The sequence below is a fragment of the Lissotriton helveticus genome, chromosome 3_1 (genome assembly GCF_964261635.1).
Source record: "Lissotriton helveticus chromosome 3_1, aLisHel1.1, whole genome shotgun sequence".
NCBI lineage: Eukaryota > Metazoa > Chordata > Amphibia > Caudata > Salamandridae > Lissotriton > Lissotriton helveticus.
In genome coordinates, this window is record NC_136061.1 from 501,065,571 (window position 1) to 501,084,217 (window position 18,647).

General features: G+C 48.3%; 1 protein-coding gene across 1 annotated transcript in view; it reads right to left on the reverse strand.

The window, feature by feature from the left end:
* The window catches only part of LOC144823261 (signal transducer and activator of transcription 4-like), a 754,354-nt gene that overhangs the window by 581,121 nt on the left and 154,586 nt on the right, over positions 1 to 18,647 (reverse strand). Inside the window, exon 5 of the mRNA XM_078681615.1 lies at positions 797 to 2,123. Coding sequence (XP_078537741.1) covers positions 797 to 2,123 — 1,327 coding nt within the window. The remainder of the gene's footprint in view (positions 1 to 796; positions 2,124 to 18,647) is intronic.

An 18,647-nucleotide genomic window follows, 5' to 3' on the forward strand; every position in this document is an offset into this window, starting at 1 on the left:
ATGGTATTCACTTCAAGACCCATTTTGTCGCAAAATTCTCCAAAGGCGTCTACCGCTTTTTGAAGGCCGCTTGGCGTACATGAAAGTAGAAGCGTGTCGTCTGCAAACATAAGTACGGGGACACGAGAGCCTGCTATTATTGGCGCGTCACATGAAAGTTTGTTTAGGTGGTCAACTATGCCATTTATGTAAATTGAAAATAATGTTGGTGCTAGGACACATCCTTGTCTTACCCCTCGTTCCACTGGGAACGGGTCTGTAACTTCCCCCTGTTTGCCCCACCGAATCTTGGCGAAATTGTTTTCGTGGAGGCGGACTAAGAGGGTGAGGAGTTCCTGGCTTAATCCCAAGTCTGCCAGGGTCTGCCACAGTTTTTCTCTGGGGACCAGATCAAACGCTGCTTTTAGATCCACAAACACAGCATACAATGACCCCTTTTTTAGTGCGACATTTCTCCAATAGATAGCTATGAAGTATAATACTTGGTCTACACTGCTAGTCAGGGGTCGAAAACCCGCCTGATAGGGTGACAGTATGTCCCTTTCATCGATCTATTGCTGCAATTTATTTTGGACTAAGCGGCCCATCAGTTTTTGTGCTGTATCAATTAAACTGATGGGTCTGTAATTTTTAGCTAGAGTTTTGTCCCCTTTTTTAAATATGGGGACAATTTCTGCTCCCTTCCATGATGGAGGTACCTCCCCACCCATTGCCACAACGTTTGCCAGCATTTCAAAATAGGTGCACCAAGATTTCCGGTCTGATAAAAATATGTCGGCCGGGATTCCATCCATACCCGGGGCTTTCCCCCCCGTTATACAGTCTAGTGCTATGCTAACATCCATTTCAGTAAATATTTGGTGTTTAAAAAAGACAGGTGGCGGAGGTTTAATGGAGATGTAAGCTGGGTTTCGGGCATACTGTGGTTCAAAAAATTCAGTCCATTTATTTTTAGCCACATGGTTTTGGGGCTGAGCAGCTATCCCTCCCCTTTCCCATTTTACCAGGGACCAAAAACGCTTTGAATCCTTGGCAGCACAAGCTTCCTTTAGGTCCTGCCAACATTCTTCATCCCAGCGCTTCCTAGCCTGCTTCTGGATCTGTCTATAATTATCCCTAGCCCTCCTTACTGCTATGGCATTGCCTCCTCTCAGTTCTGTACTTAGATTAGATCGTGCCAACCTACAGCTCTTATCGTACCACCCTTGTCTAGATTTCTCCTTTTTGGTTTTACTAATGCCTACTGATTTTACAAAGAAACTTTGAATGTTACAGAAAAGATTTTTGTGGGCCTCCATCATGTAGTTTTGGAAGTTGGGCTTTCCACGGTGGGGCTTAATGATGTTTACTTGATCGACGACTACTTTTTTAAGAGTCTCAAGTTTTACAACATCTTCCAGTAGCATTCTCCATTTCAAATGGCGTTGGTTGTTTGAACAGACCACATCTTGCGTGACCATTTCATTTTTGTGAATAGGCACTATACTATCATTATAAGGGTGAAGAGTCAGACATAGGGGATTATGATCGCTTTCTAATCTCTTTTTCACAACCATATCTACCAATTTGTCCCAGGCCCTTACATCCAACAGTAAGTAGTCAATTCTACTAGCTGCTCGACCATTGTCAAACGTGTTATTTCCCTCTAAATCGGAGGGCGAGCGCCCATTTACTGCTCTTAAACCTCTTGCCAGGCAGAGACTTTTCAGCTGAATTGCCACTGAACTCCATTTTTTGATAGCAGGCACCTCTAGCTGGGGTATGCCCCACTTGGCATCCTCCTCCTCAGATAGGATCCTATCCTCTTCGCCTAAGGGTTCAAAGGTGGCATTTAAATCTCCGCCTACTATCACCTGGGATTTTGCTCTTATTGTTTCAATGTTCTGATCTAGGATTATCACAGTCTCTGAGGGTTTGCCACTACCAACTCCCCTGGCATAAATATTGTACAAGACCAGTTCGTGGCCATTTCCCCAATTTATGTCAAGTGCTATAATATCACTCGATGGTACAGATCTTTGTTTTATCGTACAATCCAATGACTGTCGTATCCAGATTAGCAAACCTCCCGAGGGGCGTCCCACACGATTCCCAATTGCTGGCATATGGAAGTTTAAATACCCCTGACGGAAAGTTGGGGTCAATGACCAAGTTTCTTGTAACATAATTATATCGTATTGGTCAATAAAATCCACCCACTCTGGTGTAGATAGTTTATTCGCTAGTCCTGCTATATTCCATGAGACGAGGGACAGTAATGGTGTCTCTTGGAATTGCAACATCTGACATTTCTCAGTATCACTTATGGACGCCTCACATTCAACAGTTAATATTTCCCTATCCATCAATAGTGATTTATTTCCATTTGCCTTACTAGTTCTATCTATACCTTTAATATCTAGCTTTGTCAATCCCTGAACAAAAATTTGCGATTCCCTGGCGCCTAATTTCCGGTCATTTGGCTGGGTACTGCTCATATTTTCTGTTCTTTCATTTTTTGAAATTGTCTGTTTTCTAAAAGAGACAGATTCGTAGCTTGTGAGTCAATCGCATTCATTTAAATCAGATAAAGCCGAGTAACGATTTGCCATGCTTATCCCCCAGTCACAGGTTGGGTCTACCCTGGCCCTTCTATTTCCCACTACTGACCACTTAGTTCTCAGTATACTTGGCTTGGCTACAAGACCTCTTCTAGTATAGAAGAAATCTAACATTAGCGGAATTATTTCTGCCGTTCTACGTTGTGGGGGGAAGATGTTATCCAAAATATCCGGTAGTACCTCAGGGCCCTTAAGATTTAATACCACACAGTCACCTGCAAACTTCTTTGGTTTAGTCCCTATCCACTTTACCCGCCTTGCTGATAGCAGGTCGTCAAAAAGCTTTTCTTTTCCCAGGGGAGATATATGCATGTTATTACTCAACCACTGTGAAGCTTTGTTTAATAAGGAATCTGGCGACTCACCCTGTCCTGTTTTTAAAGGTGGTACATTTGCAAGTACTAATATTAGTGGTGAAGCTTCAACAATCAATTCCATAGGGCGTGTTACAGTGTTGGAATCGGGGGATAGAACATTCCCTTGCATTGGCAAAGGGTCTAAGGTTATACAGTTACTCGGGTCATTGCTAGGTCTGGTACTAATTGGATGTACAAGAGCTGGAGTGTCTTCTGTTCCCTCAGGGATATTCCCCCCTACTATACTTCCCGTCACTTGCTTGTCATCGATTTTATTTAATACTAAATTTGGTATCTCTCCCACATTCTCATTTGTTGTTTTTATAAGAGTCTCCAATTTATTAACTTTATCAGTTAAATGATCTATTTTAGAGATCAGGGGTTTTATTAACCGAGAAATTTTAGATTCCAACATGCCCATAAACTTACTTGACACCATATCATCCCATCCACTGATAACATTTCCTTCCTCCCCTATCCCTTCTGAGGAACTCTTATGTTTATTTCTAGGTGGGTTTACTGGTTTATTCCGACCAGACCGCAGTCCTTCTCTTTTGGATAGGTTTAACTCATCCCCGGTCAATAAATCGACATTTGTATCAAGTGTAGGGACAGTAGGTGTCAAAGAGACATTGAGCGCTATACAATCATTAGTCTCTTCATCCTGCACATCAATGGCATTTATTTCGTCCAAGTTCAATTGGGTTGCACTAAGGTCTACTAGTTGTCCGCATGGTGGGGAGCCTACTAATTGCGCACAAGGTGGAGAATCGCTAAGGCCCAAAGAAGACCTTCGTACACTGTTTATTTTTGTCACCACTTGGACTAAATAATTGTCCATTGTGTTAGCAGAATTGACAGGGGTCTTCTGTCGCGACATATCGGAAGCTCTCAAACCTAAAACAGACAATATTCCTTTTCAAGTAGCAATTTATGTCAAGTTTAGCTAGTTGGACAGTTTTAACAACTAAACGTATAAACGATTAACTCACAGCACATTAGATGAAGGATTCCTGGCCCAGTCCAGTCGTGGCCAGTCTTGGACTGTCTTAGACTGTCCGCCCTTAGTCCGGGCTTCGTCCCGGGAGTAGTCCCGCACACGCGTCCCGCTAACGCGCGATTTTCCCAGGTTAAATGACAAGCCAGGTATAGGAGGGCGGAGACACGGGAAGAGGCAACAGGTGTGCTCGTTGTGATATGCACAGCCTGCTGGGCCTCGCAGTCCCGTCCTCCGGCGCCTGCAACACTCCCACGCAGACTTGATCTCTGATGGGGCTCCTCGGTGGCAAAGCGAGTCAGGATATTTCCCAGTCTTCAGGGCAGGCAAAACAGCAAAAGGCACAGGTTCTCCTCGACAAGCGGCACCCGCGGAGCGGGGGCCGCGAGGAGTTTAAAGGCACAGAACAGGGAGGGCGGAGACACGGGAAGAGGCAACAGGTGTGCTCGTTGTGATATGCACAGCCTGCTGGGCCTCTCAGTCCCGTCCTCCGGCGCCTGCAACACTCCCACGCAGACTTGATCTCTGATGGGGCTCCTCGGTGGCAAAGCGAGTCAGGATATTTCCCAGTCTTCAGGGCAGGCAAAACAGCAAAAGGCACAGGTTCTCCTCGACGAGCGGCACCCGCGGAGCGGGGGCCGCGAGGAGTTTAAAGGCACAGAACAGGGAGGGCGGAGACACGGGAAGAGGCAACAGGTGTGCTTGTTGTGATATGCACAGCCTGCTGGGCCTCGCAGTCCCGTCCTCCGGCGCCTGCAACACTCCCACGCAGACTTGATCTCTGATGGGGCTCCTCGGTGGCAAAGCGAGTCAGGATATTTCCCAGTCTTCAGGGCAGGCAAAACAGCAAAAGGCACAGGTTCTCCTCGACGAGCGGCACCCGCGGAGCGGGGGCCGCGAGGAGTTTAAAGGCACAGAACAGGGAGGGCGGAGACACGGGAAGAGGCAACAGGTGTGCTCGTTGTGATATGCACAGCCTGCTGGGCCTCGCAGTCCCGTCCTCCGGCGCCTGCAACACTCCCACGCAGACTTGATCTCTGATGGGGCTCCTCGGTGGCAAAGCGAGTCAGGATATTTCCCAGTCTTCAGGGCAGGCTAAACAGCAAAAGGCACAGGTTCTCCTCGACGAGCGGCTCCCGCGGAGCGGGGGCCGCGAGGAGTTTAAAGGCACAGAACAGGGAGGGCGGAGACACGGGAAGAGGCAACAGGTGTGCTCGTTGTGATATGCACAGCCTGCTGGGCCTCGCAGTCCCGTCCTCCGGCGCCTGCAACACTCCCACGCAGACTTGATCTCTGATGGGGCTCCTCGGTGGCAAAGCGAGTCAGGATATTTCCCAGTCTTCAGGGCAGGCAAAACAGCAAAAGGCACAGGTTCTCCTCGACAAGCGGCTCCCGCGGAGCGGGGGCCGCGAGGAGTTTAAAGGCACAGAACAGGGAGGGCGGAGACACGGGAAGAGGCAACAGGTGTGCTCGTTGTGATATGCACAGCCTGCTGGGCCTCTCAGTCCCGTCCTCCGGCGCCTGCAACACTCCCACGCAGACTTGATCTCTGATGGGGCTCCTCGGTGGCAAAGCGAGTCAGGATATTTCCCAGTCTTCAGGGCAGGCAAAACAGCAAAAGGCACAGGTTCTCCTCGACGAGCGGCACCCGCGGAGCGGGGGCCGCGAGGAGTTTAAAGGCACAGAACAGGGAGGGCGGAGACACGGGAAGAGGCAACAGGTGTGCTCGTTGTGATATGCACAGCCTGCTGGGCCTCGCAGTCCCGTCCTCCGGCGCCTGCAACACTCCCACGCAGACTTGATCTCTGATGGGGCTCCTCGGTGGCAAAGCGAGTCAGGATATTTCCCAGTCTTCAGGGCAGGCTAAACAGCAAAAGGCACAGGTTCTCCTCGACGAGCGGCTCCCGCGGAGCGGGGGCCGCGAGGAATTTAAGGCACAGAACAGGGAGGGCGGAGACACGGGAAGAGGCAACAGGTGTGCTCGTTGTGATATGCACAGCCTGCTGGGCCTCGCAGTCCCGTCCTCCGGCGCCTGCAACACTCCCACGCAGACTTGATCTCTGATGGGGCTCCTCGGTGGCAAAGCGAGTCAGGATATTTCCCAGTCTTCAGGGCAGGCAAAACAGCAAAAGGCACAGGTTCTCCTCGACGAGCGGCACCCGCGGAGCGGGGGCCGCGAGGAGTTTAAAGGCACAGAACAGGGAGGGCGGAGACACGGGAAGAGGCAACAGGTGTGCTCGTTGTGATATGCACAGCCTGCTGGGCCTCGCAGTCCCGTCCTCCGGCGCCTGCAACACTCCCACGCAGACTTGATCTCTGATGGGGCTCCTCGGTGGCAAAGCGAGTCAGGATATTTCCCAGTCTTCAGGGCAGGCAAAACAGCAAAAGGCACAGGTTCTCCTCGACGAGCGGCCCCCGCGGAGCGGGGGCCGCGAGGAGTTTAAAGGCACAGAACAGGGAGGGCGGAGACACGGGAAGAGGCAACAGGTGTGCTCGTTGTGATATGCACAGCCTGCTGGGCCTCGCAGTCCCGTCCTCCGGCGCCTGCAACACTCCCACGCAGACTTGATCTCTGATGGGGCTCCTCGGTGGCAAAGCGAGTCAGGATATTTCCCAGTCTTCAGGGCAGGCTAAACAGCAAAAGGCACAGGTTCTCCTCGACGAGCGGCTCCCGCGGAGCGGGGGCCGCGAGGAGTTTAAAGGCACAGAACAGGGAGGGCGGAGACACGGGAAGAGGCAACAGGTGTGCTCGTTGTGATATGCACAGCCTGCTGGGCCTCGCAGTCCCGTCCTCCGGCGCCTGCAACACTCCCACGCAGACTTGATCTCTGATGGGGCTCCTCGGTGGCAAAGCTAGTCAGGATATTTCCCAGTCTTCAGGGCAGGCAAAACAGCAAAAGGCACAGGTTCTCCTCGACGAGCGGCACACCGCATAGAACGGCTTGAAGACATCTTTGCAACCCGGGTTATCCCAGAGATCCTCAAATTGATGATGGCCTGCCGTTTAAGAACAAGGATTTCAAAGAATATCTTGTCCAACTCAACATCAAAAGAGTACACTCCTATGGCCCCAAGCTAATGGTGTAGTTGAACAAGTCAAGGGCACCCTCAAGAGGGTCATTCAACGAGCGTCCAGGGAGATAATTGATCTGAGCCAAGCCATCTGCCATGCCCTCTGGGGCTATTGATCAACTCCTCACTCCACATCTGGTGAGAGTCCAGCCACCTTGCTATTTGGAAGACCATTAGAACAAAACTATCTCAATGGACACCGGATCAACCAGTGGATAGTGTAAAAGTTCGAGGCACCGACGCAATGCAGAAAAGAAAAATGAAAACATTTGCAAATCAGAACCACAATGCTCAGGAGACAATATTTGACAAAGGAGACTGGGTATTGGTCAAACAAAGACAAAATAATCAAACGAAAACTCCTTTTGCTGCTGACCCTTTGCTGATTGTGGCTTGCAAGAGGCACATGGTGACAGCACATTGTCCTGGAAAAACCATCAAGTGTGACACATCACACTTCAAACGCCTACCTCGACACTTGTCGACTCCTGAAATCATGATTGAGGCGACCCCACCAAGAGGTCCTGCTCAAGCGCCTGAGTCTGTGTCGTCGTTGCCTGATCAGGGAAGACCTCAATCACCTCAGATCACCTGAGCAGGCAGACAAGTGTGAGTGCCTCACTAACTAATTAAGGGGATACCATTTTTAATAATGGATGCCACTTTTTATTGAACGAAGAGAGAGACGTATCATATTGATGTTGTATGCACTATGATCCTCGTGGTTTTGGAGCGGATCCTGAACAGGACTACATGTTATGTGTGGAGGTGTTAGAATGTGCTTATTGGAAAAATTATGTTATGCGCAGTGTGTAGGTGAATGCTAGCGTATAAAGTAATGCTTAACCACATTTCCCATGTGGCATAATAACTGTGCAGTCTCCAGGGCAGGGGAAGACACTACAAACCTCTCAAATGTGTTTTGATGACCAAGTCAGCAAACAATGCTCTGCCTAATTCCCAGTGTTGAAAGACAGGTCATAGCCAGGCCTTCTTGTGGCATGGGTGTAGCTATCAGTGTTGCAGTAGGTGCAGTGGAGCCAGGGTCCATAGGTATGAGGGTTGCTACACTGTAATTTTGGCAGTTTTTTCCTATGTAACTTTTGCAGAGGGACCCAATGTGTTTGCTTGGTTTAACGCACACAGCATGCGTACTACACTTTTGTGATGAGGTATGACACATTACTTTGTTATCTGTCCTGATGACTACCTCTGACTGGGAATTGAGTACCTCCCGATGGGAGTCTCTGCTGGAAGAAATAGTAGTGCCGGCAGTACCTCAATCAGGCTCCTCACATTAGAGGAATGGTCCAAGGGGAGAGAACATCCCGGAACGGGGCTGTTCCCCAGAGCTGGAAATAAGAAAGGCACTTATCGAGTGAGTTTGATTTGTGGGCTGAAGCCAACACTGCATAATTTGTTTAAGATTTCCGAAATCCAGGGGATTCATAAATCAAATTTGTGGTAGTGACAGGTTCCAGTAATAAAGGTTATGGAGGTGTTGGGGACCCAAGTGCAGTTAAGCCTTAAGTCCCATAAACATTCAGGAGGTTTGTAGGCTGATAAAGTTCATATCCTGGAGAGGCTGTCAGAGGTTCCCATAATCTGAAGACACTTGCCTCACCAAAGAAGATTCTTCCCATGTGTATTCTGATGGTGACCCCAATAAACTCCCTCAGGTGGGACTGATAGTGATCAAAGAGAATGTAATTATGTGTAAGTAATAGACACCCTGTCTCTGTGTTCTTGGCTGTCTTGGCCTATGATGGAGGGTGAATGAGTTCAACATTTAAGAGCATTGCTACCAATGGTTTAAAGTCCTATTCCTCAGTAAGGCATAGCTTCAGTGAAGATGTAAGGCAAAAAACCGACCCTACAGTGTTTCTCCGTTTTGGGGAATCACTGTAACTGTTTATGACAAGTGAACTGGCATCATTTCCCTGGAAAGACAAACTGCATGATCGTCCGTAAGGTCTTCCTCTTGAAATGATTCTTCCTCATAGGAAGATTGAGTGGTGTATTGTTGATCATTAATCGGCAGTCACCTAAAAATGTATGAAGTAGGGAGACAGAAGACTATAGCCTGATCCTACATTCTACCTGTGGTAGTGGAACAACTAAATTATTCAGCCCTGGTTCTGTGATTTCTTGGAGTAGCACCAGATGCCTTGATGGATAATGAAGTTAATAAGGATTGAGTTCTAAAAGATTCCTTTAGAATCCGAGGAACATCTCATCTTGGTGATTTAGAGGAGTCAGGGACAGATGTTTCACTCCACCCAGGAGCGATATAATTCAGAGAGTCAGCCCCCTCACCTTCACTGTTATATTCTGAGGGATGGGGTGCCATAATCAGAATTGATGCTTCCCAGAGGGATATGGAGCTAGAACTCCCCATTCATGGTCCTGGAGGTACTTGAAGGTTGCCTCAACACAGCCATGGGTGAAAAGAAACATATTTATTAATAGGCAATTAAAAAGTAGTGGAATGCAGCTCTGATGAGCTCTACTGCGACTCCAAAGCCAATTATGTAGATGAGTATATAGAGTTGTGAGTTCTAGATAACATGCAAATATTACAGTACTGTTCTGGAAGTGTGTGTTGCTGGAAAGAGGAGGGTAATATGTATAATGTCGCCTGTGTGAAAAATCCCTAATCTTTTTGCTTGGTTTTGATTTACCCTTAAAAACCTGAGCATGTCTCAAGTCCTTAAATGGTCTCTTACTGAGATCCTTTGTTTGGTTTCTGAATTGCCCTTTACCCACTTTTCAACCACTGTGATGAACATCAATAACAATGGTAACTGTAGGTAAGCCTGAAAGTCTGAAAATGCCACCAGGCAAATCATAGAGAGATCTGTCTAGACTCTCCATTCCTGAAAAAGGTCAGAGCAGTCACCTCCAGTGTATGCAGCCAATGACAGAGCCTGAAAGTTCTTAACCAGACACTGCAATGAATACACAGCATACATGCCTGCAAGTGTTACCAGGTTCAGGCCAGCAGAACTAAGAGAGGGCAGCTTTGCTTTCCACTTCATCAGTTATGGTGACCCTTCTAAAGCAATGGAACAGGATCCTGCACAGTGTGATAGGAAGAGATCCAAAGCCAGTTACTGAGGAGGGTACAGTTTCTTTTTAGAAAGGGTGTAATGGTTTGAAAAAAAACATGGCACAGAAGCCTTTTTAGGGAGCCCAGGTATTCACCACACAGACAGTCCTTCAGACCCGAGTTCATTTGCATTCAGGGGGTCGCGGTAACATACGGATTTGTTGAAACATGTCACCAACATTGCTGAGCTGGTCATCTTCCAGAGACAATTGCATATTGTGTATCTACCCCACCAGGGAGTTCTGATTGCCGAAACGCATTAGCTCAAGGTGTAGAATTCGGGAGAGGTTCTCATCAATCTCATATGCTGATGAAAGCAATGAAGAAATAAGACTAAAGAACACTGTCGGTAATGCTGCTGACAAGATGATAAGAGGGCAAGGGGCCCTTCTCCGCCTACATGAATATCAAACACTTCTGCAGTGCCCCTCCGGCGGAATAGAATCTAGGCTTGAATGTGGACATCAGAAACAGAACAGGAATCCGTGGTTTTTCCTCGCCTCCTCTCGTTCCTGATCCTACATTTTGACTGTGGGAGAGGTACAACCAAATTCTTCAGCACTGGTTCTGTGATTTCTTGGAGTAGCATCAGATGCATTGATGAACAATGAAGTAAACAAGGAGGAGTTCTAAAAGATTCCTTTAAAATCTGGGGAACATCTCCTCGTGATGATTTAGAGGAGTCAGGGACTGATGTTTCACTCCTCCCAGGAGTGATATAATTCAGAGAGCCGGGCCGGCTCCCTGCCCACACTGGCATATTCAGAGGGAAGGGGTGCAATAAGCAGAATTGATGCTTCCCGAAAGGATATGAAGATAGAGCGCCACATTCATGTTCCTGGAGGTACTTGAAGGTTGCCTCAACACAGCCATGGCTGAGGAGAAACAATATTTATCAAGAGGCAATTAAAAAGAAGTGGAATGCAGCACTGAGGAGCTCATCTGCCGATTCCACCAACTATATAGTTGAGTATGTACAGATGTACATCCAGTTGGTGAAATGCGTGACACTTTTTGACAAGTGCTGCTTTTCATGCTCTATGCGAGCTGCTAACACTGCTGGTCTCCCCAGTAGCTCCCCAATAAGTAGCACAGTATATCATTCAGAGGGAAAGGCTTGAATGGTGCTGTCTCCTGGCCGATGGATGGTTCAGGCCACTCACCACCAAACCCTTGGGAGTGCAGCCAACAATGACGGGCAACACGGAAACTGGTCATGCTTCAGGCCCCTGTACTGTCACCACACTGTATGGGCACAGACAGGTGAGTGCCTCACTTTACTTGGAAGGATGGGTTTGGGGTGTGTACAAATGCATACACTGGTGTGTCAGAGGTGTATGTGTACAATAGTGTGCCATACTCTGTGCGTTGTATGTTCCCGTGCGTGCCTGTGCATGTAAGCGTGCTTAGTACAGTGGCTCTCCCTGGCAGAGAGTTTGTTTCTTTGGGAATATATTGTAAAAACCTGAGTCGGGTCGGGGACAATCGATATTTGCCCGGCAGTATTGCCTCTGTGACCCTCTAGTTATTTAATCAATGAAGAGGCAGGCGCTGGAGACTGGAAAGCAGGAAACAAGGTTTTTTATTCTCTCCGGAGGAGAACACAACGAAACGGACAGAAGGTATCGTTCTGAGGTGCTCTAACGGTATTCCTGAGGCCTGGCCTCTTATACACACATTTATGACTTTATTGTAGTTTACACATACATGTTAAAGCTTTGATGTACGGAAAAGACATTCTCGGAACTCCCCTTTGGGCCCGTTCCCACACACATTTACAGCTGAAGTCCCCACCCTAGTCACAACAGGTGATGAGCATCGCGCAGCTGGATAATCCGCCGATTCACGGAATGTGGGGGGTTTGATCGGATCTCATGGGGTGGGGGCTTTGATCAACCCGGGGATTCTTTGATGGGGGAAGCTTTCTATTGTACGGGAGGGGCAAGGATGGTATCGGCAGAGCTGGGTGTCGGCTTGGGAACGGGGAGGACAAAACGGGCACACGGGGAAAAAGGGGGTTTGCATCTAAGGGCCGGAGATCATGAAAGGAAAGCAGGGAGGTGTCGCGCTGGGAACAGGATGAGGGCCTGGGGCAGAGCAGCGCCGAAGAAGGGGTTTATGATTCAAGGCAGGTGCAAGCGGGGGGGGTTGGTCAGCGTGCAGGCTTAGTGAAGGCGAAGGGCTATGTCAGGGGCCAGCGGCATGCAAAAGGGTCCGTTCTGATCGGGGCATCTTAAAATGGCGGGCGCGCACGACAAAAGTGTGGCATCAGGGGAAGAGGCAAGATGGCGCAGATAATGTTCACCAAAACGTACTAATTTTCAACAGTCCTCCCTTTAACATATTCAAGACATCTTGCTGGTTCATTTTCTATTCGGTTCTATTGTGGTGGGCATGAGAAAGAGAACGGTAGGAACCCTAGGTGAAAAAGAGTTGTAAACAATACATTTTAACATTTCTAGTTTTTAGGAGGTGGGCCTATTTGATAAACTTCGATAAACTTGTTCAGCAGGAAAGTCATAGGAGTGTAATACAAAAAACGGTTCCGCAGCGAGAGAACGTGAACTGGCAGGTTATTACATATTTCAGATTCGGATTGGAGCATGGATCAATACAATGGCGGCTGGGAGAGAAATGAGGCATAGCAGTTTACGAGTTCTCATTGTTCTTTGTGGTCTTTCGTTGGCGCTGTTGAGCACCGGCGGTGGAGCTACAAGTCCAGCTCTGTTCTAAGTTCTGCGTTGCAGGGCACGACCCTTTCCTCGCGTTTCTGGTCGGAAAGGTCCTTTTCGCCCTGTGTCCTTTGAGGTGATTGTCAGAAAGTTCGGATGGAAGAAGAGCGTACAAAACAGTCCATAGGGTAGGTCAGAGGGAAAGGGGGATGGAGCAAGGCCAAATTAGGAACAAACTAGGGGAACGAGAGACTTCAAATAGGCGGGCGTGTGACCGAATTCAGAGAGCGGGGACTTGTCGACAGGCATTGGACATCGAGCAGGGGCATCAGGTCGACCCTTTCTTCTCATGTTGTCGAAAACAGTGCCTCGTCCTGCAGCTCTTTTCAGTCGTGGTCTCGCCTTGGCTAATGTCGCAGGTGTTCCTTAGTCTGCAGTCGGGCCTCGTGCTCCCACATCCGGTCCTTTTCTCCTCCAACAGCGGTACCCTTAAACAAGTTTGAAAAGACAGTCTTTAGAAAATTTGCAGATGAAGATAATCAAAAAGTCTATTTCTCTCCCAGCTCCAGGCAAAGAATGAAAAATGCCCGTTATTTTAGTGTTCACAACTGGCATATGAATGACCGGTGACGGGTTCTGTTGGATTTACTATGACTTTCCTTCATAATTATTTATTACAGGCATGACAGTTCATCTGATGGTAACCCACCCTTGTGAGACAAATCCGGCGAAGATATGCCGTTCTCTAGAGTTTTACATTTACAAAAGGGTACAGTGAGTCGTCAACATGGTACTACACAGGTATTTTGCTGAGAGACGAACATGGCGAAACATTTCCTTTCTATCGGTGCATCCTGCTTTGCAACTACTGCGGGGTTCATTTTGATGATTTCTTTACCTTGGACTAGTCTGTTAACCTTGTAAAAACATCATTCTGGGTCCTACGTAACCTTTTACAGCCCGATTACTTAATTAGGAAGGACAGGGGTTTTATGGGAAACAACCAGGGACATATACAGGGGAGGTAACGGGGGTGGTCATTTTTCCGGTTTGGGTATTGCGACAATTCGGGGAGGGGAGGGTCGCGTATTCTGAGGTCCTTGTTTTATACTATGGGAGCCGTTGACATGTAGTTCCCTTATTTCGGGTCAGATTAGGGAACCTCTGTCGTCTTACCTGTCCTTTCCCTTACGGCCCCACCTGGGTTCATTGACTTCTAGCGGAAAAGGAGAGGTAATGACGCGGTCTCAGGGTGATTGTATTAAAGACAAGTTTTTGTGCAAATACTGACGGTATTTGAAGCCAATTAGGTGGTGTGCTAGGGGTGGCGGTCTGCCAATTTCGGGGCTAACCACTCGGAAGAGTGGGAGTGCAAAAATAGAGGGAGAGAGAGAGAGAGAGAGAGAGAGAGAGAGAGAGAGAGAGAGAGAGAGAGAGAGAGAGAGAGAGAGAGAGAGTGCAACGGCAGGCTAAATAGTACACGTGCAACAGAGAGGGTGGCAGTGTATTCAAGAAAGGCTATTTAGTGCATTACACAGTAAAGGGCATTCACGAGTCTGCGTTAGAATCTTGTAATCATGCAGTTTGAGCATTAGACAGGGTAGAGGGGACGTGCCTTGAGAAAAAGGAAAGAAGAAAGGAGGTACCATGTTGTCGCACTTTCTCGCATTCTCGGTCCTTCGACCAGTTGGGCCAACGCCTCAGTCACACACACACACATTCCCTCATAGTTTCGCATCATACGTGACATGGGTTCATTCGTCCGGTCTGGTTTAAGGGTGATCACTTTCTATCAGGTTGTGCTAATTTTTCGGGTTTGTTCGGTACGTGAGTAGTCTGCAGGCGTGCTTAGACACCACCTTGCGGCGCTAGTCCGCTTCGTGTATTAGACGTGGCAAGGCTTCAGATCTTCGCCACACCTCGGCTGTAATCTCTGATGTAACCTGCAGAAGGAGGAAAAAGGGGGGGGGGTGGGGGAGACAGCATTCGCGCGCATTCAAATACATGGATTCATAAGTCCTTTACTTACCTCTTACTCGTCTTTCCTCCTTGGGGCAGGGTCCCCGGGGATATGGTTTCTGGAGTCGGGGGGGGTAGTGTGTTCGTGTAGGGCGTGTGCGGGGAAACATAAAAAGGAAACCAGAGGTGCCTAGTGCGAGGTATCTAGTCAAAGGATGTATCTCACTATCGGGGTCCTTAAACCTCTTTCAACGCTGTGGCGTTCTAAGGTTCTTCGGTTCTTGGGTCAGCTCCGTTCCCTGATACTTTGGAACGTTGTACTGTCTAACATTTACATTATTTCATTTCACCCTCCTTTTACATTCCCTCATTTACACCGTTCGTTTTACCCATCCTTGGAAGTCAAGGTCTTCCTCTACGCGAGAGTTCACGAGTCAGTCGCGTACTTTGAAGGCGGAGTGTCGTGTTGTCGATCCGATCCGTCCTCCAGGGCTGGGCAACCATCTTCTTTTAACCTTAAAGAGAGAGCAGAGTAGGGTGCACAGAAAAAGAACTTTCCCACCGATCCCATATTTTTAAAATAAAGCATGCAATACCCGTCCATAGTTTCAAAGACTTTATTTTGCAACATCATTTCAGCATATGGATTATGAGGGTGCGGTCGTATTTGGCCGGTCGTGGAAATGGCTAAAGTGCGTACAGTGGGGGGTGTCGTTTGCAGCAATAAAAACATCGGAAAGTTTTACTCATTCATTTGTAAAAAAAAAAAAACGTCTATTAATTGGCTGGGGGTTCGGGGGCATATATTTTCATAATTTAGAAGCATAATCATAACAGTTGTAATCAGATTTCCTATATGCATACCGTACGTGTGCGTCGTAAATGGGGTTTACATCAGTTATAAAAATATAATACATTGTACATTCGTAATCAACATTTGTAACGGGGATCTTTTCATACTATTCGTCGAGTGAGTTCTCTTTGTCTTTTCTAGCCAAGTGTACAAAGGATCATATAAAATCTCAGAACATCAAGTTTATATTAGTGCGAAGGAACACCACGAGGTGTTCGTAAGTTCCGATTGATACCAGCGCCATTTTGGGCGGGGCCGGCACAGTCCGGAAGCAGCATCAGGGGGAAATGTTTCCATTACTGGCAGTTTGGACCAGAGTCCTTTTCGGCAGTTCTAGAATTCACGCTAACAGAAGGTGTGGCAATGTCATGTTTGTTTCGTTGGCGATCAAGGCAGCCGTCCCTTACCGGAAACCTGCAAAGGCCGAAGGTTCCGCCGGGGACCTTTGTATGATCTTCAAGGCTGCGGAGATGCTGTCGGAGATGGGGGCTCGTCCTCCCGGGGGCAAATGTTCGAGTCATATTGCTGGTCAAAGTTACTCTAGTGGCCGGGGCCCACCTTCCAGCGGACCCAGACGCCATTTTGAGGCCCTACCGGGGCCACTCTCGTCGAGTTTGCAAGAGTGGAAGAGACCCTTCGGAGTGAAAGGAAGAGGTCCCTGTTTTGTGAAAGCGGGACGTTCGGCTGGGGTGCGGCTGTGATGCCCCCACCTGGGGGCAAGGGAGACTCGTTCGCATCGTCTCCTTCTCCCGGTGTACTCCATGCCGCTCCTTTTCATCGCCCCGCATGAAGGCCTCTCCACATCCGGTGTTCCCCAAGTGCCACCATTGTACGTTCGGTGCTGCGCAAGTACTGGGGTGTCACCATTGTACGTTCGGTGCTGCGCAAGTACTGGGGTGCCACCATGGTGTGTTCGGTGCTGTGGAAGTATGGGCACCATCGCCTGACTGGGGGTGTTCGGCGGCGGGCCAGGGGCTGGGAAACCTCCTACCGGTGGAGGTGGGAGGGGCTCGTCCGCGTCGCCTCTCCCTCCCAGCCCAACTTGGACAAATTGTTGTGGAGGTACGTGCAGGACATCCCGCCGTCCAGGACTGCTGCGGCTGTGACGGAAGAGAAAAGGAAGAGGTGCCTCGTTCTTCTCCGGACATGTGGCGGGACTACCTTAGTCTTTCCAGGCCCGTTGCGGCCGGCCAAGGAGACATGTGGCGGGACTACCTGCAAATGCCCAGACTGCGGGCTCCTGCCTCTCCTCCGGCTCCCCCATACGTTAAGATTTCCTGACCAAGAGTTGGCGGCGGGGCCCGCCTTATATGGGTTGCCGTTGGTTGGGTGTAGCCGTAACCCTGCCCTACTTTGGAAGGTTCCAGAATGGGGGGGGGGCGAATGTTCTGTTTGACTTTCATTTTCTACAGTTTACCGTTATTATTCCTTGTTTGTTGTGTTAAATTAAAAGTTCAAGTTCATTAATGGTCTACGGATTTTGTTTTACCATTTCTTTCTTTCCAGGTTGCTTTTATGCTAAGTTTCTGCTAACAGAGGTCGAGTAACACGGAAACACGTGTAGAGGGATGACGCAGATTTGTACATTACATACACACAAACTCAGACGGGGGACAGTACAAGTACGACATACAAAGACCCAAGACAAATATAAAAACAGTTATTGGTCATAATTATCTCTTTCCGTCTGTGAATTTTAAACGAGGTTGGGTTCCCGTCTTGACATTGCCCGACCTAGGAGAACGTGAGCATGCCGCTGAGATTTTCCTGGCGAAATCTGTGCCATCGGGCATAATCAAACGTGGTGGTTCTGTCTGGTCTGTCTATGTAAGTCGGGTTCTTCTTTGTCTCGCGCCTTTTCTCGTACTGTCGGTCTGTCGTTCTTGTCGGCCCTTTGCCTTTACTCACGCTCAGTAGAGTCGGGCATTGGGCTTTCCAGTGTCCGACATACCTACAAAAAGCGCATTGGTCTGACCCTAAGTCTGGTCGTCCTTTGCATAGTGTCGGGGGATAAGTTGTGGGTAGCGGCGTCCTGGGGTTGTCCTGTCGGTATATTTCTCTACTTGGTTGGTCCTCGTCTTTTCTCTGTCGTTTCGTAGCCTCTCTGCGCCACATACCGAGACTGTCGAGCATAATTGGCGTTGTCTTATTATTTTGAAGGGCTATTTCTAACGTTTCTATTTTATCAAGGTCAAAGGATCCTGCCAGTGGCCACTGTTTGTCTTGGCTATCTTCGGTATACCTGTGCCATAATTTATTATAAGCTATGGTGACTAACCCATAGTTTATGAACATGTCCTTATTAGGGGTGCCTTCTAATGGAGCTATATGGTCCACCTCTAATACGCGGTCCGGGCTAAACAGGCTATTCATCAGTGGGGAGAAGACAGACATGACGGCTCGTAACGAGGGACTAAAAAGTCAGCACTGCCTATCTTATCACTAGGTGCAAAGGCCGTACAGAATATTTCTATTCAACGTTGTTTGCAGGCAGTGAATACCTCATGGATCAAAAAAAAATATAAAACCAAACGACCAATAAATAACAATGGGGAGAATGAGTAGGTCCGCAAAGATCTGCGTTACCTACCCTTTTCACTATCTGCAAAAAGGGTGGTCTCTTCCCTGCTTGCAGACAGGGAATCTCCAGGAAACAATAGTTTTGCGAACAACAGTTCAGTTTCAAGCAATTATTGAGTGGGGGAGAAAAAAATAAGCACGGCTGCTACCCTACCTATCCTCCACTGTTTGCAAAGAGAGAGAGAGCCTGTTGTTTCTCCGTTTGCAGACAGTGAATCTCCAAATAAAAATAAACAGAGCAATACTAGTATTTTTGAACAAACAAACAATCAAGCAAATTTTTCGCAACTTGTCGTGGTAACACGACCTTACCCGGACCGCATGGACAGTTTCTTGTCTTCCGAATCCAGCGCCCGATCGTCCTCTTTTTCTCGTATTTCTCACGGCACTCCTGATGGTTCCCAGTCAGGACCGTAGATCACTCGAGAGAGGTCTGTTCGGAACTAGTG